Source organism: Mytilus californianus, unplaced genomic scaffold (genome assembly GCF_021869535.1).
Source record: "Mytilus californianus isolate M0D057914Y unplaced genomic scaffold, xbMytCali1.0.p SCAF_5, whole genome shotgun sequence".
NCBI lineage: Eukaryota > Metazoa > Mollusca > Bivalvia > Mytilida > Mytilidae > Mytilus > Mytilus californianus.
Genome location: NW_026262701.1, coordinates 60,798,334 through 60,821,156, shown reverse-complemented (window position 1 = coordinate 60,821,156; position 22,823 = coordinate 60,798,334). Strand labels below are relative to the sequence as shown.

The 22,823-nt window shown below is 30.5% G+C and overlaps 2 protein-coding genes and 1 long non-coding RNA gene across 11 annotated transcripts in view; 2 read left to right on the top strand and 1 right to left on the bottom strand.

Moving 5' to 3' along the window:
* The window catches only part of LOC127701164 (divergent protein kinase domain 1C-like), a 137,778-nt gene that overhangs the window by 75,807 nt on the left and 39,148 nt on the right, over positions 1-22,823 (top strand). The window lies entirely within an intron of this gene.
* The window catches only part of LOC127701154 (copine-3-like), a 66,932-nt gene that overhangs the window by 17,128 nt on the left and 26,981 nt on the right, over positions 1-22,823 (top strand). For all 4 annotated transcript variants that reach the window (XM_052204970.1, XM_052204971.1, XM_052204968.1 and 1 more), the window contains exons 6-9: positions 829-912; positions 3,825-3,914; positions 5,582-5,677; positions 22,205-22,291. In XM_052204970.1, coding sequence (XP_052060930.1) covers positions 829-912; positions 3,825-3,914; positions 5,582-5,677; positions 22,205-22,291 — 357 coding nt within the window. The remainder of the gene's footprint in view (positions 1-828; positions 913-3,824; positions 3,915-5,581; positions 5,678-22,204; positions 22,292-22,823) is intronic.
* Positions 12,818-22,198, bottom strand: LOC127701201 (uncharacterized). 2 transcript variants are annotated; one of them, XR_007981864.1, is made up of 2 exons: positions 21,182-22,198; positions 12,818-13,269 (listed from the first exon to the last, which is right to left on the bottom strand). It is a non-coding gene; the product is annotated as an uncharacterized LOC127701201 (long non-coding RNA). The 2 variants fall into 2 exon arrangements; XR_007981863.1 differs by lacking the exon at positions 21,182-22,198 and adding an exon at positions 16,289-16,955.

Genomic DNA, 22,823 nt, shown 5'->3' with positions numbered 1-22,823 from the left:
GTATATACTATTTTCTATTTTAATTTTTCAGAAAACTAAGGATTTTCTTATCCGAGGAATAGATTACCTTAGCCGTATCTGGCACAACTTTTTTGAATTTTGGGTCCTCAATGCTCTTCAACTTTGTACTTGTTTGGCTATTTAACTATTCTGATCTGAGCGTCACTGATGTGTCTTATGTAGACGAAACGCGCGTCTGGCGTATTAAATTATAATCCTGGTACCTTTGATAACTATTTAAGACTTTTATAATGTATTTAAATGGGTAATTATGGTTGCAAACTCCATTGGAAATTTGAATTGAGATTATGACCATATCTTGAGGGAAAGAATTTTTTTTAGGGGGAAAAAAGGGGGGGGGGGGGTTAAAAAGAAATTGTGGGGGGGGGGGGGGGGGGGGAAGTCAATTTTTTCTCATTTCAGACTTCAGAAATTAAAAAGAAAAGTTCTTCAAATATTTTTTTTTTTATGGGGGGAGGGGGGGGTCAATTCACAACAGCAAAGTGTATTGCACAAAAGCAAAAAATTGAATATAAATTCAAATCATATAACCAATTCTAAGTTCTTTGACTACAGTTATTTTGTGTCAGAAACCTATTATGTGTCAAATATTTAATTACAATCCAAATTCAGACCTGTATCAAGCGCGATTATTGTGTCCATTTTTCCCCAACTGTTCAGGGTTGTACCTCTGTGGTCGTATCCAGCTGCGCTCGGCGAAGCAATTTATTTTTTAGTTGTATTTTCATACCTTCAAAAGAAACTTAAACTAAACTTTGTAAGATTGCTAGATACAACATTAATTTAGGCTTTCTGATGATTTTTCAGGATTTCATGGGTAAATCAGACCCATATATAGAGATATCAAAAGGTATGCCAGATGGCACATGGGTTGTTGTACACAGAACTGAGGTTTGTTTCTATCAAAAAAATGAATCAAAATCAACTAAATCAACAAATATATTGAGAAAAATGAATATGTTTGTGTAAGTTCATAAATGAAAAAGATAATGCTTTTGTCTGAATTATGGGAATGTAACTGATTATGATTGCAGTACTGTAACTTAGTGAGTTGTTTGGATATAAAATTGAGAAAGTTGTCAAACATAGAAAGATTACTCATCTGCTTTTTGTATCTCCTTGAAAAGTTGTGAAGGCAAGACTTAGAAGTGCACTTTTAGGAGTAGGCGGTGTCCTAAATTTGTAGAACCTCTAGTTGTAAGTCAGTGATATTTGTTATGCAGTTGAAGTAGTATTGATACATCTCATTTCCATTGAGATTTTTAAGAGCAAAACTTATCTCACAGACAATGACAGAGGAGAATGTGTGAGCAGAACTTATCAGGCTAACTTCCAGTAAAACAAACCGGTATAGAAATAACTAAGGAAGGCGAAAAAAAATACCTTAAATTTTGAAATTATTGAGATGTTTTTATTATTGTGAACCCAATGAAAGTTTTCCACAGTGCCATCTCTATCTGGTCAAGGTATTTAAACTTTTGTAAGTTCACCTGTCCTATTGAATAAATACAATAGCTATTGTTCTCTGTGTAGTTTATTCTCTAAGACCTTTAAATTTCTTCTAAGAGAAATCTATCACTCATTGATTAATTTACCTGAGTAAAAAAAAATCTTCTTTATAGACGAAAATACATGTTTTATACTCAAAACTGCATGTGATGTTGTATTTATTAAATATTAATAAGATATTTTCAATTTGTTGAATGTAAACAGTGATTCAAACATTAATAAAAGTTGATTTCTGACAAAACTTTAGAATTTGTTTTTTTTTTGTGTGTTTGACAAATAAAAACTTGAAAATTATGATGTTCAAATTAAAACCTACTTAAATGTATTCTATAACTAAACAAAAACAAAAAAAATGCAAATTTCAATGGGTACATTACTTAAACTTTTGTTAGAAATCAAATTTTTATAATTAAATCATTGTTTATATTGAAAAGATTGATAATATATTATCAATTTTGAATAAATACATCATCACAGGCAGTTAATGAGTATAAAAAAAGTATTTTTGTCTATATATAAGAATTTTTTTTCATGACTCAGGTAAATTAATCAATGAGTGATAGATTTCTCTTAGAAGAAATTTAAAGGTCCCAGTGAATAAACTACACAGATAACAATAGCTATTGTATTCATTTGATGGGACAAGAGAACTTACAAAAGTTTAAAGACCTTGACCAGATAGAGATGGCACTGTGGAAAACTTTCATTGGGTTCACAATAATGCAAAAAATGCAACAGTATCAGGTTCGCAATAATAAAAACTCGCATTTATAATTTTAGTAGTGATTTTCATTCATAAAATTTTTGCAATCACATCAAATAGATTTCATATTATTGCCAGTGGTCAAGGATTTGCAGTAATAAATGCACAACTTAATCTCTGAATTTACATCAGTTTACATGTTGAAGTTTGTGATTAGGTTTGTTTAAGAGGAACTACTTATGATAAATCAATAATATTTGATATGCAGTTTATTTGCATTGGCATATCTCATTTATTAGATCATTTGGTCCTGAACCTTCAGACTCAGGATGTTTTGCATAGTTTACATTGTTAAAGCATTGCCTTTTTAATATCAATATTTCCATTTTACTATTTAAATAACATACAGACAGTTTATGAAACATGTCATTTAGATTGTAAATAATTATGAGTACATAGTCAACACTGGCCATTTAAGGAATTCATTTTTTTTTTTATTTTCCTATTTTAAAACTATGGAAGTATTTTCATTGCAACATTCAGTTCATGACACAATCTCCATTTTGTTTTTTATTTCCTATTTTAAAACTATGGAAGTATTTCCATTGCAACATTCAGTTCATGACACAATCTCAATTTTTTTTTTCATTTCCTGTTACAAAATAGTGACCTGAAAGTGTTCTGTACAAATGAATTTTAAAACCTAAAAAAAAATCATAATTTATTTTCAAACCCAGTTAATGATAAACTGTAACACAATTTTGAAGCATTTTTCAGCTCTTTAGATAAGCATTCAGAAAGTAAATTATTATCGACTGAAAGGAGTAATATTGAAAAAAAGTAATGGGCTTAAAGTTTTTACTTATCTTCCATATATGGTCACATAAAAATATTCAGGCATCAATAATTTCAGGTTCAGTCAGATATAGTTTGATGCATCGCTTGTCTGATTATCTTCAAAATTAACAAGTTGATCAACTTTGAGTTTCAAATCTCAACTTTTCAGAATCAGACTGTAATGGTATCTAAGGAAATCTCATAAAAGATTCACAGAAAGAAAATGAGCTAATAGGTGCTTCAGAATTATAAGGAGTTCCTACTCCCTTAGTGATGCCCTTCATGTTGCTCATGGCATGTAAAAAATATGATGATAAGTCACTTTCAGGGACTGTCCTAAATGAGAAAATTTATACCGGTAAATAAAATATATCTGTGGTCATCTGTGACAAAGAGCTTTAATGGTCATCATGATAATCTTTTGATGGCATCAGCAAGACTTTTGCAGAGGTGACTTTTACTTTGGTTTAAATAGCCTCCTTGTAAGCAGATCAACATAAGAAACAAACCTTAAAATTAGTTAGCCATGTTTGAAATTTTCCATAGGAAATAAAAATCTGAAATATTTTTTGTCATAATATAAATTAGTTCAGGTAGAAATTGGGTAAAAAGTGTGGACATATTATAGAATTTGTTGTTTTATAAATGATTGAAAAAATGCTTTTACATGTAATGGAGTTTGGCTTAAATGAATTCTACCTAAAAAGAAGTTTTGTATAATTGTATTGTAATGTATAATAAATACTGTTTGCAGGTAATAAAGAACACACTAAATCCAACATGGCGTCCGTTTAATCTAGCTGTAAATGTTATGTGTGGAGGGGATAAAAACAAAGATATCAAAGTATGTATTGACAAGTCTAAATTGAAAACAACGTTCAAACCTATGATTGCATTGGATAAAAACCGCAATTTTTATACGTGTGCATGTAAAAAATTTCTTGGTAGAGGGGTCTAAATACTGCACAAACAACATGCATTTTCCAAAAGACCAAAAAGTGAAAAAGTATATTTTAACAAAACGCATTTGACTAACAGGTGGAACAACTGATGTTCTTAAACCCTGCTGACTGCCATCGGCGATTGCCAAATAAATTGATCACCAGATGTAAAAAATGGATCTTACATATTAATTTAATACCAAACAGAAAACAATAAACTTGCGGAAAAGATGGTATACGGCAGACATGAGGTGCAAAAATTTGTACACCATATCCGGATTTCGACAATTAATGTCTCTTCAGTGATGTTAGGGATCGAAACGGTATTTGGAAGACTATATAATTTAATTCAATTTAGGATAGACTCTTGCATTTTAAAGAGTCGAAATAGGATGAACAGATCATATAAACCCGAAGGAAAATATAATACAAGCCCAAACGAAAAAATATAAACAAGTCTAAATTGAAAACAACGTTCAAACCTATGATTGCGTTGGATAAAAACCGCAATTTTATACGTGTGCATGTAAAACAAATTTCTTGGTAGAGGGGTCTAAATACAGCACAAACAACAAGCATTTTCCAAAAGACCAAAAAGTGAAAAAGTATATTTTAACAAAATGCATTTGACTAACAGGTCAAACAACTGATGTTCTTTAACCCTGCTGACTGCCATTGGCGATTGCCAAATAAATTGATCACCTGATGTAAAAAATGGATCTTACATATTAATTTAATACCAAACAGAAAACAATAAACTTGCGGAAAAGATGGTATAACGCAGACATGAGGTGCAAAAATTTGTACATTGATACCAAAAACGTTTTGCTAACTCATGACTATCAATAAAATATGCATGACCTGCAAACGTTTTTCTTCTTAAATTATTATTGTTGGATTTTGTAGAGGCTGCCACAGAAATATATATATATGTATTGGAAGTTACCTTTTTCTGAAATCCATAAAACATAAAAAATAACTATCAGATTATTTCCTATACGTGTGAAGGCTAATCTTCAGAAAAACCTTTCTCAAGAGCCCCAAGAAGTGCTAAGTAAATACTGTTGATGATGGATGGCTGCTTAACCAGTGCTAAGTAAATACTGACAATGTTAGTCATTCAAATTTCAGACAAGACATATAATCTGAAATTCCACCTCAGACACCAGTTTACTAAAAAAATAGATATGCCAAGATGCTTATTTATAAAATTGAGAATGGAAATGGGGAATGTGTCAAAGAGATAACAACTACACTAAAGAGCAGAAAACAGCCCAAGACCACCAATGGGTCTTCAACAAAGCGAGAAAAATCCCACACCCGGAGATATACTACATATATTCAGCATTAACTGAAACAATATTACATCTTAAATGGTAAAAAGCACGAATCACTAAAAAAGCACCCTTATTCATAGTAAAGAAGTCTTTATTAATTACATTAACCTTCATCATGCTGGAGAATTCATCTACTTTTTCTGAAAAGTTGTATGATTGTGCGATGCTTCAGAAAGTTTAGATTCTATCACATGCATATCTATAGAAGAGTTTAAACATTTTTTATTTTTTAGTTTGATGTGTTCGATTATGACAATGATGGGTCACATGATCTGATAGGCACTTTTGTCACCACCATTACAGCAATGTCAGAAGCTATCAAGCAACAGGTAAGTTGGATTTATACTCACTTTGCACACTTGGCAACCATCATCTTCAGTGGTCATAAGCTTCAAGAAAATCTCCTCTTTGGACACTTTTAGGAATCAATGCTTGTACTATCTTAAAATCAAAGTAAAAAAATGCTTCAAAGACTTTTGTCTTGACTTAATGTGAATATAAACATGGCATAAATTTATGTTAGAAAATCTTGAAGTTTGTTTGCTTCAACCCAATGGAGAAGGACTTTTTGAGTACCCTGGCATCCACCGGTCTGTCTGCAGCCATTTCTCAAAAACTATTATAAACCATACAGCAATATTATTATACCTCCACTCCCAAGTAGGGGTTGACTTAATTATGTCTGTCTGTTCTTTGGTCCTAGTTTCCGACTGTTCACCCATCCAATAAAATTTTTGTCATGTTTTTCCCAGGAACTACAAATAAGAGCTTCCTGAAATTTGGAATTTAGCTTCATGTGAGCATGCAGACCATGTGATGCATTTTCAGAATCATCGCTCATCCACTACCTGTTTACCAAATACTTATACATACATCCATACACATAATAGTCATGTTTGAAATTTTTGTTGCATTTTTCTATGGAACAACCAATCTTTCTGAAATTTGGAATCAAGCTCCATGTGAGCATGCTTTACAGTAAGATGAGTTTTAACATCTATTGCATTTGACATTTCTGTTTGCCGAATACTTATAGTGGGGGTATTATTTGTGAGCAGAAGCTCACAGTTGAACTTGTTTGATATGCAGGTACATCTCAGAGAGACTGACTGTGTGCCATAAAGTGAAGTTCATATGACCCACATTCATTTACTGGCTCTGATAAACATTTTGTTTAAACATTATTAAGTATTGAATTGAGTAATAAACTACTCCACAGATTTGTTTAAAACTGTACATATAAATAGTGCTAAAAAATTAACACCAGAAAAAAGAAAAAAAATTAGGGTTACCATTTGAGTTTTTAAGATATAAGCTGTTGAAATTAATAGCTTGATAGCCGTAAAAAACAGGCTATAAAGGGAAAATCATACAAATCGGCAGATATTTTTACATTATCAGCATTTTCTAAGTTATTGGTCTACAGAATTCATTTTTGAAATGATATATAATTTTAAAATGAATGACGAATCTACTGGTGCAAAGAAAGTCCTAACAACTGTGCTAGTTGACTATTTTTGGAAACACAAAAAGTCACAAAATAAATATTACCAGTAGAGCAAATCACAGTCTGCTTTCAGAAGTTTTTCAAAAAATTAATCACCTTTTTAGTCTCTGATTCATGAAAAAAAAAGTTTTGATGGAGTTATTGTTCTTGCTTTATCTTAAGTTTTTTGTGTAAAAATAAGGAGATGTGGTTTTAGCTTTGAGTTGATATCAAATATCAACTTGCCACTTCTTTACCCATCTTCCCTGTTGTAAGTTTTAAAGTATGAACAATTTACTGAGTGGATTTATAGGAAACTATCTAGACCATATCATTCTCCCAAAAAATGGTCTGTAATAACAGAAAGAAAGATTTTTTTTTTTGCAAGGTCAGTTAATGGAACAGTTTTACAATACAATTTTCCTTCCAGCCATCTTTCCAGTGTGTGCAAAGTGGTTTCATCACCAGTTTTACAAAGATAAGCATACCCATATTTATGATTGAAATGATGTCATCACAGTTTGATTACAGTACCAGCAGTTTTGAAAGAAACAAGTGATATCTTGCTTACAAGGCAGTCAATTTTTTATTTCCTAGAGTAAGGGGGATAACTTGTGTAACAAACGATGCACATTTTTTTTTATCCCAAATTACGCTAGAATACGCCTTCATACAAAATGACATAAAAGTGGTAAAATTTTTACAGTTAACTCATTAAATTCTCAGATGTGACCCATTGAAATCAAGGTCACAGTTGTTGCAGACTAGACTGCAACTTCTTACTGCAGACTAATTTCTGTAGTTTACCTCCTCAATTGTAACCTGTGTACTAGGATCAAATTTCTTAAAGGTATGGGTCATGACTTGTATTGTTTTTAATTGTCTGGACCATAACTTCTAAGTTTAACGTCATCTGTGTCACATTTTGATAACTTGCAACTCCATGAAAATGACTAGACAGAATTCGGTCAAACTTGCAAAGAATCTTCTACAGGACATGCAGTCTTGTGACTGCTATTTTAATTTTTTATCTGATTGATTTTTCGGGTTATCTTTTATAAAACATGGTATTTTTTCCATTTCTGCTTATATCAGATTGTTTATCAGCATCTCATTTAAAATGATGTGACAGAATCCAACCTATTCTTTTACAGATATAAAAGGTATGCATCTTAGGCTGCAAATTGAATTTTTGATCGGAGTGATTTTTGGGGGTTCCCATACTGAGATAAGAATTTTTTGTACCTACTATATTATTTGGAGACAGCAGGCTAAACACCTCTTCCTTTGAAGACTCACACATATTACCTTACAAGATATTGCCAATAAGCATTATTTGGAGACCAGAACTAAGGTATAGGGTTGACTTGAAATTATTGCTGGAACATATTTTTTTAAATTCTAGCTTAGGTTACTGTTAAGGACAGATACCATGAAGTCATTTCTGAACTATTATTTCTTATTAGCTTTGAAACTTTTTGAAACTTTTTATTTCACTAAAGGCCTCACATGAGGCATGATAGTACAAACAATACAATATAACAAATATAATGCATGAACAAAATTAAACATATATACAAATGTACATAATTATCCAGGAAGGTAAATATCACTTAAATATTGACATTACAATTTTACAGAATTTAGACAATCCAACATTAGAGTGAATTCATCATTTCTTTCTTGGCTTGGATTAGGTGCTTTATACAGTTATTTCCCCTTATCTGAACATGTGTATGTAATGATCTAGATTATGGTTGATAACATTCTTGTTATATACAGTTCTACATCAACATCACAATTTAGTCTATATTGAAGTTTATTGTACTTTATGATTGATATTATCACTGGAATATCTCTGTTGTCTTTATTTTACTTAGAAGCAGTTGTTTTGATATATTTACATGAAGTGTATTGTTGCCAAGTACATGTACAATCAACAAGTTATGTGTGATAGAAATTTTTTTTAATGCAGCTGATTACAATTATGAAGGCAAACTTATATATACCCCTCTTGAGATAGCAGTAAAATATTACCACCAGTTTGTACAAAAGTAAATATTACTAGTATTTGATTTATTATATAATACCACTGGTTATTATTTATGCTGGTTACACAGTTGATTTATCTGATGTTTTGGTTACTGGTTTTGATTGTCATAATATTTGTATCTATATATCTGAAGTACTTTTCAAGTTCTATTATTTGATGAAAAGAATAAAATCATTGCCATAAAACTAGTTGACTGAAATACATGAATAAGAAAATAGTCTTGCTGAACTATTTGATAAGTGATGAGATAGAATTAGACATTATAAGATCACTCAAGATCACAGTTATCTGTTTCTGAGCTGTAGATATTTTCAGTATTTTCACTTTGTAAGGAAGAAAATTGAGAAATCAAAATTGTCAAACTACACTGTGTATACTATATTAAGTAAGTAGATCATTGGAAAAATCCATTAATCTTTGTTTCATTTACTAAATTTCCATTTTCTCCAGTCATTCTCTAGTGCATTTTAAGTTTTACCTTATTAAAATGCACATGAGCGGGGGTCTCAACAAGCAGATATGGGTACAAATATCAGGACGGGGTTTTAAAACCACCCCTGATATATCATATATTGATTTAATGCCAAAATCCTTACCATAGTTATATTTCATAGAAAAATCATAACCCAATCATACAAGTGCAGCTATAAGACATACAATTAGTGATATTTTTCTTTAGATGTTTACCACATAAGATCATTCTTATTTTTAAATTAAAAAACAGTACATGGTTTTAAAAGACATCTAAATAGAAGATGAACATGTATGACCCATTTACATATTCATTTTTTACCCATTATTATATTACCTCCATGAAATAGCACCCCATTGATATATTTGACATTCCAAATTACCTCTGTAAAATAGCACCCCATTGATATATTTGACATTCCAAAATTACCTCCATGAAATAGCACCCCATTGATATATTTGACATTCCAAAATTACCTCCGTGAAATAGCACCCCATTGATATATTTGACATTCCAAAATTACCTCCGTGAAATAGCACCCCATTGATATATTTGACATTCCAAAAAAATTAACCCATACCAGCAGCATGTGTGTGTATACCTTTATATCCACAAACATGGCAGCATGGCTACAAATAGAACATAAGGGTAAAATGCATTAATTGTGCAATAACTTGATAACCATAGTAGATAGAGGGTTGATCGCTCACAAACATGTTTAACCCTGCCACTTTCTTTATTTACCTGTCCCAAGTAAGGAGCCTGTAATTCAGTGGTTGACGTTGGTTCATGCTTTCTGCTTAAGTCAGTTTGATAGGAACTACTTGTGATAGATCAATGATACTGTCTATAAAGTTGCATTACTATTGGAAAATATCAGTTTGACGAGTATTGACAATCATTTTTAACGCACTGCCCTCTATGTCATGGTCCAGCAACTTTTAAATTAATTAGCAATGTTGCTGTCCATCAGGTTGTCTTTTTCTGAATTTTCTGCTGTCAACAGTTTTTAGCTCACCTGGCCCGAAGGGCCAAGTGAGCTTTTCTCATCACTTGGCGTCCGTCGTCCGGGGTAAAACTGATTATTAGGTCAAGATCTATCTGCCCTGAAATTTTCAGACAAATCTGACAACCTGTTGTTGGGTTGCTGCCCCTGAATTGGTAATTTTAAGGAAATTTTGCAGTTTTTGGTTATTATCTTGAATATTATTATAGATAGAGATAAACTGTAAACAGCAATAATGTTCAGCAAAGTAAGATCTACAAATAAGTTGTCATGACCAAAATTGTCAGTCGACCCCTTTAGGAGTTATTGCCCTTAATAGTCAATTTTTTACAATTTTTCGTAAATTTTTGTAATCTTTTACAAAAATCTCCTTCTCTGGAACTACTGAGACAAATTTAACCATACTTGGCCATAATCATTATTAGGGTATCTAGTTTAAAAAATTTGTCTGATGACCCCGCCTTCCAACCATCATGGCCAACTTGGTTAAAAATAGAACATAGGGGTAAATTGCAGTTTTTGGTTTATGTCTCTGAAACTAAAGCATTTAGAGCAAATCTGACAGGTGGCAAAAATGTTCATCAGATTTAGATTCATCTGCCCTGAAATTTTCAGACGAATCCGACAACCTGTTGTTGGGTTGCTGCCCCTGAGTTAGTAATTTTACAAAAATTTTGCAGTTTTTTGTTATTATCTTACATATCATTATAATATCTAATATCTAATACTATTAATTATGATTTTAACCTTATTTTACATGATTTCCAAAGCATCAGTAAATACAGGTGAGCGACACAGGCTCTTGAGAGCCTCTAGTTTATTTTCACATCATTTGAACTCTGGTAGATAGTTGTTTCATTGGCAATAATACCACATCTCCTTATTTTTGTGGAAAAAATCTGACAGGGCAAAATTTATCACAATGTCAAGATCTACCTACTTTCAATAACCATGTAAATTATCAGATGACTCTTTTCAGGAGTTATTGCCCTTTGATGAAGATGTTTGACCAGTTTTTGTGTTTTTGCCTTTCATAACGTAAATATAACAAAAAGGTAAAAACTGCCAACAGCAAAATTGATCAGAAATACAGGAGCTACAAAAATACCAAAGTGAAGGAAAATATTGAATCAATTTTTATAGGAGTTATTGTCTTAAATGGAAGATTTTTAACTAATTTTTTCTTTTTTTTTGCCTATTATTTCGAACACTAATATAGATAGTTTATTGGACTAATTCTTATAGGAGATATTGCCCTTAATGACAATTTCCCTGCACTTGAGTCAAGCCCTAGTATTCACAAGAAATCATCGGCAGGGAGGTAACATGTGATAATTTGTAGTCAAAAAGATATTAATAAAACATTTTGGCATTATTCATAATAAATCTGGTTGACATTGTTGAACCTCCACTTTTTTTCTGGTAAAAGAAAAGATATGCATGAATGGAGGTCAAAAGGAAATCTTATCAAGAGGGGACTTAATAAGTATTAATTTTATATATTACAGATTAATAATTTAAGTACAAGTACTTTAGGTCTGCTTGTATGATAGGATTAGTGAAGTTGAAGGGCTGCTTCAAATGCACATCCTCTTACGTTTTAAGATGTAATAAGTGTTATATGTATTTGAAATGATATACCGGTAGTTGGGAGTGTTGTGTTACACCACATATTATTTCCTCTGTTTCAGTTATTTCCCCATGATTGTTTGTCGTATTTGTTTTTGATTTATCTTATCGTTATTTGATTTTTTGGTCATAAACCTTATTAAAGTGTTTTATTGCAATAAAGTACTGAATTGTATTGTTTGTTCCTTTCATTGGCCCCTCAGTTTGTATTTTTGATTGTTTTATTTCAAGTCTAACTTTTTACTGATTTTTTTTTTCTTTTAACTTTTTTTAAAGGGAGACTATTATCAAAATCTAGCATTCATGTATTTTTTGATGTTTGTATGTGTACATGTATTTCTGATTAACATTTTGGCATCTGTCTTTTAGAAGGTTTTCTTGGTTTTGCATTGTTCTATATATTTTCATCATTTGATTTTTTCTTCTGACAAAGTTGCTTTATTTCTCTCTTTGGCCAGTCTTGCTCTACTTTTTAAAAAAGTCATGAAGATGTGAAAATAGTCTTCAAAAATATGATAATAATCGTCCTGAATATGCATGAAATGTTTGCCAGTAGACATTAAGCAAACAACTATTTAGAAATCTTTGATAAATCAAGAGATTGTACAAAATAAACTTATTATGTCATGGTTGCACCTCATCAAATTCAAATTTTTGTTTTATTTTCTGAACACTTTTTACCTTGTCCATGATAGGGCAAATTTGTAATCATTAATGCCATTTAATGGTAACTTTTAAGTTTGCACTAAGATATTTGGCCTTATATTGGCCTTATTGCCTTTACTACATGACTTAAGAATCTATATTCATGTATAATAATATGTAAGAAAGTATATTGAATTTAATAAAAATCAGTATATAAACAAAATATCAACATATTTGTTGCAACTTAAACAAAAATATACATTTTTTTGTCATAAATAAGCTAATATTCTAGATTTGAATAAATAGATACATTGTATAAAAGTTGTATAAAATGTAGTAGTTTTTATCCACACAGTGGTTTCATTGCAATCATATTTTCGGCACAAGTCAAAGGAAGATTTACTACTTTTAAAATGGCTTCACATACACCTTTGATTGGTTCTATACAAGCACTAAATGGAATTAAAAGTACATAAAGCCAGGCTATAAAGAAGGCAACTGGCCATGCTAGGAACCACAAGATGAGGAACCACAATATCGCCCATAATATTCCTGGACATAATTCTGCTTTGCCTTTGCCTTCTCCACTTCCTTCACCAGATCCCATTCTGTAATATTTTAGATTTTAATCTGCAAAAGAACAAAATAAAAACATTAGGCAAAGTTTGTTATCAAACAAAAGAAAAAATTATAAATGACATGATTTAGTAACCCTCTTTATCTTCTTCATGACTGTATTAGTACATGAGTTGAATTAATTAGAGCATAGCGACAATTTATCCTGTATCATAAATAGAAATGTGTGAATTCAAGGTTTAGAGAATGCCAAGGAACTATGTAGGAGTATGGGTCAGATTGATATGAGTGATGCTGCATGATTCAGTTGCTGTTATATATGCTTGGTTTCATCAATGATTTCAAACAGAAATCTCATTAAAATTTATTTAGCTTTTGGTTTTGTTTTTAAAATCTTAACACCTTTGGTTATGCAATAAATCGCCCATTATAATTGTAAGGTTTGAAACAAATATTTACAAAATTCCTAAAAGTTCAGCAAAACTTGATTTGACAACATAAGTTGGCCACTATGATTATGGTCCTGTAATATAATAATGTGACACTGTTAATAAGGTCAGATATAACATTTATCTGGACATAATTTTCGGTAGGGCTGTGGGTGGACAAGTTCATATTTGATTGACTTTTAAGGCCAGATCATTATATTATTACAATGTTATCTAGATAATGTGATCATATTATAAGCCTGTTCTGAATAGAATTTGATAGGGTTTTACTTGGTCACACAGATATTATTCCACAAAATGGTGTAAACAATGTCCATGATTTTGTTTTAAAAATACAGAGGGGTCAATTCTATCAGAATTTAATTTTGATTACTACTCTTGTTTTACTTATATTTGCACACCCTGAAGTCTTTTCACCTAGTTTTGTAACAATTTTGAAAGCATAGGTTTATTGCTCTATGTGTATGACATATCCATTCAGATTTTATCATAAAGGTGAACTGGATAGTTGTTGTCAAGATATACATGTCATAAAATATTTGTATGTAATTTAACACAAATATAGAGAAAACAAATTTTTTGATGTGAAGATTTAAAGTTTGCACATAAAATGAACTGTTATTATAATAATGGTTCATAAACTTTTATGAAATTTTTTTCCATAAGCATACGTCTAATGCATTTAACTGCAGTATTCTGCAGCTTTTAAAGATCTGTATTATTGAATTTATATATACCACGTGTACATATTTAACAGCAAGCTCAAAAAAATATATCATGCATGGCATTTGCAACCTTTACCTTAAGGTGTTTCCCAGGTATCTAAATATTTCTTCCACTTAAGTTGATTTGAAATATATGAATGTATATGAATTTAATGTCCCTAAATATTCATTGAATTTTGACGTCTGATAACCACATACAAGACAACAGGTGTGACTTAACTAGGTTTTAAATAATCGAAAATTGACAACTTTACATCAACATCAGTGGTATTGATTTCCTTTCCTGAAGAGGAAACTCACTACAGCTGAAAATTAACTTATTTTCCTATAAAATCACAGATCAATCTTTTGTTTAACTTTATTACCTTGTTACCTGGGTGAGATTTAATACCTTTGACATCAAGTAAAGTATATTTGTATCAATTTGTGTCTGTTCCCAGAATATGAATATTTAGTATTTAGACAAAGGGGGTAATGCTAATATTAATTTGATTGATACTATAGGGACATTAATTTTGTTAAGGAGTATAATTGTGTGGTATAAAAAGTACTGCAGAATGATATCTAGAAAATATTTGTTATTAATGGTCAATAAGACAGCATCCCTAAGACACCCCAAAAATAACCAGAAAAGATGCCAAGAGGGCAACACTTACAGCCCAAACAACATACAATATCAACTTCATTTGTGGATAGTTGTCTCATTGGCAATCATACCACATCTCCTTATTTTTATAAAGGGAAGTATGGGATATGGTCAATAAGATAGCAACCCAATGATACAAATAATTCAAAAGACAGGAGTTCAATGTAAATGCATCCTAATTATATGTTAATGTTTTCTTTTAATTGTGATGTTTGAGTGCTACTGCATAGCTGTTCACTCAACTTCTTCATTTAGATTGAAGCACTTTACTTTACAACCAGAATAGGACCAAAGGGTCAGTTAATCAAGAAACGATTGGAGAACTAGGCATGATTTCACAAGACTGTTATCAAGCTTTTTATGATTATCTAAACCAAAAATAAATTTCAAAGTTCACTCCCTTGGAACTCTGACATGGCACCAAATTCATTATGCCATCAGCAGCAACTCTTCCGCAATTTTATCTGAAAATAGGGCAGGCATACCTCATAATGAAATGCTTTTTCATTACAAGAATAAACCTATTCAATTTACCTGCCAAGGCATTGTATTGCTTATGCAATACCCTCAGAAAATATGTGTTCCCTATTATTTTTAACCTCCAACAAGTTAAGAATATTTGAGTAAGGCTTGTATCACAGAAAAAAAAATATTAAATAGTTGCTCTTAAATAGTTATGAACAAAAAAGTTGATAAAAGATACTCACTTTATAATGACTAGCCTTTATGTCATAATTTTGAATGATATTCCTCTTTGATATAACATACAGTTTTGCCAAAACAACTCACAGTTTATGTCAAGTTATAATAGAGTTTAGTTTACTACATTAACAGATGAATGAAGTACAGCTTGACTTACCTATTATAATACTGATACAGACTGCATGTGATTACTACAAAAAACTACTTCACTGGTGTGTATTATTTGTGTGTGATGAGTAGTTCAAGGTCTTATTACTTTTGTATTTTACATTACATCTAGTTCTAGTTCACCTATAAAATTCTACAATCATGCCATTTTGAAGATGCCAATATTTTGTATGTTTTAATGTTTAATTTCCAATAGAAAATATTTTATACATATTCAGGTCCCTTAAAGCCCTGTTGTCAATGTCAAAGTTTCATGATCTTAATGAATTCTGCATACAAGCTTAAATGAAATTTGTATTATATTGTACACTTAAATTTAGTTTTACTCACAAAATCAAGGAAAAATTATTTCCTAGACAATAACAGTGTTTTAGCTATTATACCTTAAGATTCAACAGTAGATGTGAAGTTCTGAAAGATTTTCGACTATCCTGTTACATAATAGTTTGTAATGTGTGTCATTGGAAATGCTTCCCCATTTTTATGAACACCAGAGCAACTGGTTTAATATGTCCAAATATTCATGTTTACCTGAAGTAAACATAATACGTTTAATCCACCTACACTCATTGAATTGAAATGTAATACTGTAATATGGGATACACCCTGAATACACTTTTATATTGTTGTACCATGCAAATATTAAACTTTTTTTTCTTTTTCTGAACTAAAATTTTTGTGGTCAAATATCGAAGAGTACATAGTAAGAGCATGAAATAGTTTAAATAATAAGGAAACAAAATTGAAATGAAGTGACATTTAGAAAGCTGATATATTTAAAAAAAAAAACACCAAGAAAAGATACCAATGCTGCAAGAAAAAGAAAAAAATAGATTCTTACTTTGCCCTTACATTGACAACGATTTTTAAAAAATCTAATGATGAAGGTCATGTAGTTGTTAACTTTCATACAAATGCAAATTTTGGGCAAATGAAGAGAGAATTTATTATAATGGTATTATAATACATGTATTGTCATGATCACTTATTTTGAGGAATTTTATAGATTTTGTCTTATTTTCTTTCCTACTTTTGACGGGAAGTATCATGATGTTTATGCAGGATAGACCTCTTATTTTGTAGTAAAGCATTATTGTACGATATAATGAACTTATTTTTGCTATAGATATATGCTAGCCATGTATTTAGTAGATTTTCTGAAAGCTAAGATCTTGAAGACCATTGAAAAATGCATGAAGTCAGTAATTTACATACATGTTTATTAATAAATCTTATTCATGCATATATTTGCTTTACTGGTATAATACAATTCTATGTTTAAAACAACATTTCTCCTTGGCATTTATTTGCTTATTGTACTTTGTAAGATAGCCTTGCAAATGTTAGAATAAAAGAGTGACTGCATGGATACAGATGATTGCCCTGAACTTCTATGAGTTATTATTAGGTTAGATTTAGATCTGTGCCATATAGTATGTTTTACAAGACTCAGTGATCAAAGGATGTTGTTCATGATTCTAATACTTTACAATGCAAATAGAAAAACAGTTGTCTGTAATTACTCTGCACACAGATAACCTTGATCTATATTCCAGAAAACAGATGAGAGATTATTTGTTTACATGCTGCTTACTATTATTCATAATGTCTTAATGATAGGTGGATGGCCAAATCATGAAATGGAATGTGTAGTCTACATTGTAATTTATTAAGTTAAATTAGTTTGTCAAAGATCTGAAAAGTTCTACCAAGTACTGAAGTAATGGTATTCTCTCTTGTCACTTGACTACTGTGTATTCATTTATTTTTTTTTTGGGTACTAATTTTCATGGATTTAGGGAAAATGTTCACCTATACCATGTAGACCCATGAAATCCATAATAATTGGTATCCCACAAATAATAATGAATCATCAGTATATGTTTTCCAAATAAAATAAGAGAGTTAGGCACCGCCATGAGCTTAAAAACCAAACCATGCAAGTGATCAATACTTTATACTATACATTTGTGTATTTTGAAATACCTGTAGCATTTTATAGCTGAACTTTCTGGCAAAGACTATTTAAGTATACAAAAATTCTATCATTTTTTGGTTAAACCTTCGTTCTGATTGATTTATGTTTTGTGATTATGTACTGTGCTTCTATATATATTTTTATGGGCACTCCGGCTTACTCCACAAATAAAAACTGACCGCAACGAAATAGCACAATAGTGTTGAAAGTGGCGTTAAACACCAATCAATCAACCAATCTATATATATTTACTCATAGACTGTTTTTCAAATGAAATTGTTTCTGTACTTTATACTTTCACATATTATATCTATATTTAATATTTTATTGCAGAGGAAATCCTGGGATAAAGTGGATATTTGTTTTAGTTACTTAATAATTGTTTGTACAACATAATAAGTTTTAGACCAGTCTTAAATTTAATGTGTACTTGACCCACTCATAAGTACATTTATTCAAATTGATAGAACCAACATTTTATTGAACGCTTTCTTTTCAGTTTTCACTGATTGAAATTATTGAATATGAAACTATTATAATTTGTATGCAGTTTAACAGAGTGTGTCGTTAGTGTTGTTCTGTCAATTTCAGATAGTGACAAGATTTACAGCGAGTTTGTTTGCACCCATTTACAACAAGTTTGTTTGCACCCATTTACGTATAGTACATATTGTCTGTATTTGACAACACATGGAGATATGGTCATAGAAACATAAAGAAATCAATGTTTATAATTTACAATGGAGAAATATTTTTAAAAGGATTAAAGAACATAGAGACATCCACCCAACAACACAGTAAACACAAAAAAGACCTCAAGAGGTCAACATTCAGTCTTTAAAGTAATAGTTGAATGTTCATAACATATACAGACTGTACCTGCTAACCTCTCTGAGGAAGGACATTTTTAAATGAATTCATGAGAAAAATTACAATTGTGTAATATTTATTTTTTATAGAACTAAAACATTTTTAAGACGGTTTCGGCCACTGGCCTTCTTCAGTTTCTTTATTATCCTTCTTAACTACATAGTAGTAAAATGTCTACCATGATAAAGAAACTGAAGAAGACCAGTGACAGAAACGTCTTAAAAAATGGTTTATTACTACAATAATGTAATATATGCTCCCTTTTGGAATTTTGAAGCAAGAATGTTTTAGAACTGTTAAATTAATTGCATTGTGTCAGTGCTACATATTTAAATAGAATATTTTTCAATATGATCCATGCTAATGCAATAAAATTTTACCCCATTTCATACATTATTCTCCCGGAAAATTTTTTTTCAGCATAATTTAATTGCTTTGTCCATCCCTCTGTCCCTGTCTGTGTGTCTTAAACAAATTGTCTCTGAACGGTAGCTTCAATATCCCTTGCTTGATTAGGATAAAAGTTATATAGATGGAAAATATAGAGAAGGGGAAGAAGGTGATCTTATGGTCTAAGAACAAGTTAACTGTTAATAAATATAAAAAAAGAATTAAAAATGGTTTAAAATGGGGAATTTAATTTTCTTCTTGCTTGGAATGAAACTTATACAGATGGACTATATAAGGAAGGGAAGAAGCTTATTGGTTTTGGAGTCAAAGGTCAAGATCATAGTTACTGGATACAAAACTAAATTGGGTTTCAGGGTCAAATCATATAATTAGCATTAAAAGTGCATGTTTATTTTCCCTGCAAGCATACTAGTATTTTGATATCTTGAAACAAACAAAAAATGTTTAGTAAAAGTGCAGATTGGGGGAGCATCTATTTCAGCCTTTTCCTTGTTACAAATATTTGGATGATAATTAATTTTGAAAGAGAAGCTGTGTCCAGATTTCTGATGATGATGGTTATAAACAGTGATATTAATTTGTTAAAACATTAAAGTAATTCATTTAAATACTTTCATTTGAGTACATTTCATTATATTTACATATATTTAGTATTATAATATGATATTAAGTAACTTAGTTGAATCAATTTTATTTTTGTTTTCAAGTTTCAATACTACGGACTTAATTAATTCAAACACTTATATAACTTATAAATTTGTAAACCATGTATGCTATATGTATATCATATAACCAAGGTTGTTATTAGGTTAACAAATTATTTATGGTTTGTCAACATTGACCCCAAACAATTATTGGATTAATATGCTAATATTTGACCTATAAATCCATTGCCATAAAAATTTTAAATAAATTAAGGTCAGCAAATTTTTTGTTTGTTTAGATTGATCTGGATTATAATTTTAAAACAAATACATGGTATGGTGTCCATTAAATTTGTAAACCATATATTTAAGATTTCAAGACCTGTAATCTATACATATAGATTGGACATTGAGTGTGATATTATATTTCTTCTCTCAAGACAGTTTTTAACTGGTGAGAAAGGAGAAATATTATTGTTTCACACAAGATAATGAGAAAGAATCTGTTTCTCCAAATTTTTGAGAGACATAAAGGCATACTTTTTCTTTCTTTTGCAATTATCTGCTTAAAGATGTGTTCTTACTATATATATGTGACATCATCTGCAGGCATGGTTGTCTTTTTTTGTGAGGTATTATAAGGAAATCAGCAAAAGTACCGTAAAGGAAATTTGACTTTATAATCAAAATTTTGACAAATAAAGAACTGAGGTCAAGTGCTCACTTGGTCTCAGTTCTTTACTGTTGATTTATTTTTGATAACAATCAACAGTTCAAGGGATGTATCAATGAGGGTGTGGATGGGGGTTTACAGAATAGAGAATAATGGGCAAAAAATATAAAGAGTAGAGAAAAATGGCCCAAAAAATATAAAGAATAGAGAAAAATGCCCATAAAAAATAAAGAATAGAGAAAAATGAGGTGCTAAAATCATCCAGACCCTCATAATTCGGCTAAGAGTTAGAGAAAGTAATCTAATATAGATTTGTACAAAAATTCTTGTCTATGTATTTATCATCTATTTAATTAAATCACATTCAAGGTAATTTAGAAATTTCTTAAACACATAAGTTCAAAATACCAATTAGAAATATATATCAAAGATCACATAAGGATGAATCTTAAGAGTAAACTGTAGGTAAAGTTAAGTTAAAACTTTCCAGTTACCAGCTCAGAAATATTTTTCTGTCCATAGATACATCTCTTTCAAGCTTTATGAAGTTTATGACAAGAATTTGAACATTACTATTATAACAAAAAATAATTAAGTAAAGCATGTTTCTTAATTAACTTTAATATTACCACATAGTTGGTACTATTCAAAGTTTTAATATGAATGTGATATGTTCTGCATCAGTTATATAGTTATTTACCTGTTACTGTAACAATTTCTTGATAATTATAGTACAATAAATGAAGTTAATTCCAATTTGTATGTATAAGAAATCTTCTTAAAAAGGTCTGAACTTTACAACAATTTGAATAGGAAATCCTCTTCACACCAATCTTATACACTTATCATCACCACTCGCCTGTATAGTAATGAATGCCTCAAGCTTCAAGGTTGATTTCACTGCTAGCACTTATAAACTATGTTTACATTAGAAACAGAGAAAATTATATTGAATATAACAACTTTGTTTACTTGATACAGGTAGAAGTGTAGATAAATAAAATTCCTATAAATTACCATGTTATAAAGGTTGAGTTGGTAAAGATGGATGTTACAGCCATCAAGATGCAATTTGAATATATTATCTTTTAAATTGATCTTTTAGTGTTTAATTGGTGCTTTTAAATGGCTGTTATCTTTTTTTCTGAATTTCATGGTTATTAAGGGAATATGTATTGGCAAAAGGAAAATGTATCTACTGCCCTACAAGATAGAGAAAATAATTGTGTACAAATGTGAAAACATATAACAACAGATGAAAATGAATATTCCATGTAAAAAAGTCCGCCCCCCACCAAAGAAATTAAGATGGTTGCCCTGTCATCGAAATTTTAGTCCATAAATGCAATGAAAAATTACTCATTTTATTTTTTTAGGGTGTGTGATGTCAGAAAAAGATTTTATATTATCAAAGCATTTGGGATTATTCACTGTGCAATCATGGCAACCACCTTTAGGATAATCATAAAAAATTCACAAATCTATACCTTGCTATCTAAACAGTCCACAAAAAGTACACTGAAAACTATAGATTGAGCAACCATATAAAAAAAACGGAGGGTGAACTCAGGTGCTTTAAAAAGGTACTGTAAGCAATTCCTGCTCAACTACAGGCACCACAATCAAGGAAAAGAGGAGGAAATTGTGTGAATAATAGGTCAGTCTGATGCCTTTACTTAAAGATATTTTTTGCAGCTGTATAACATCATTTTATTATTTTTAGGTATCATTTCCTTGCATCAACCCAAAAAAGAAAGAGAAGAAAAGAAGTTATGAAAATTCAGGAACAGTTCATCTGACTTCATTTAAGGTATTAATGTCTATTTATGAGAATTTTTATATATTATTGAAACACGTAAAACAGGCTGATATCTGGTTGAAATTAAAAAAAAGAAATGGAACTCTTTATTAGAGAAGGTAAAAAAGGCCAAGTTGATATATTTGAATTGTTTACATCTGTTTCTAAGGGCTTTAAATGTTTAATGAAGGTGCATTATATAGGATTTTTTGCATCTTATATACGTTTGTTTATTTAAATTATAGTATGGTACTTCGAGATATTTGTAAACTTTTAAAATTAAAGACAAATTTTCACAAAACAGTCGATTGTAGTAGGTACAAATACATGTGGATCTTTTTTGTGCATAAGCATAAATTCCGCCGAAAAAAAATTCCACAGAAAAATAAAAAAATGATCTTTTTAAAGCATTAATTTGCATTTCTGCCCCGGCCAACAGTTTTTTGTGAAAAAATCCTAAAAATGGGCAATAATCTCATCAAAAGAGAAAGTTGAGTACACCTTTTCATGTTCAGGCGTGTTTGAGTTTACTGTTTTGTCTTAA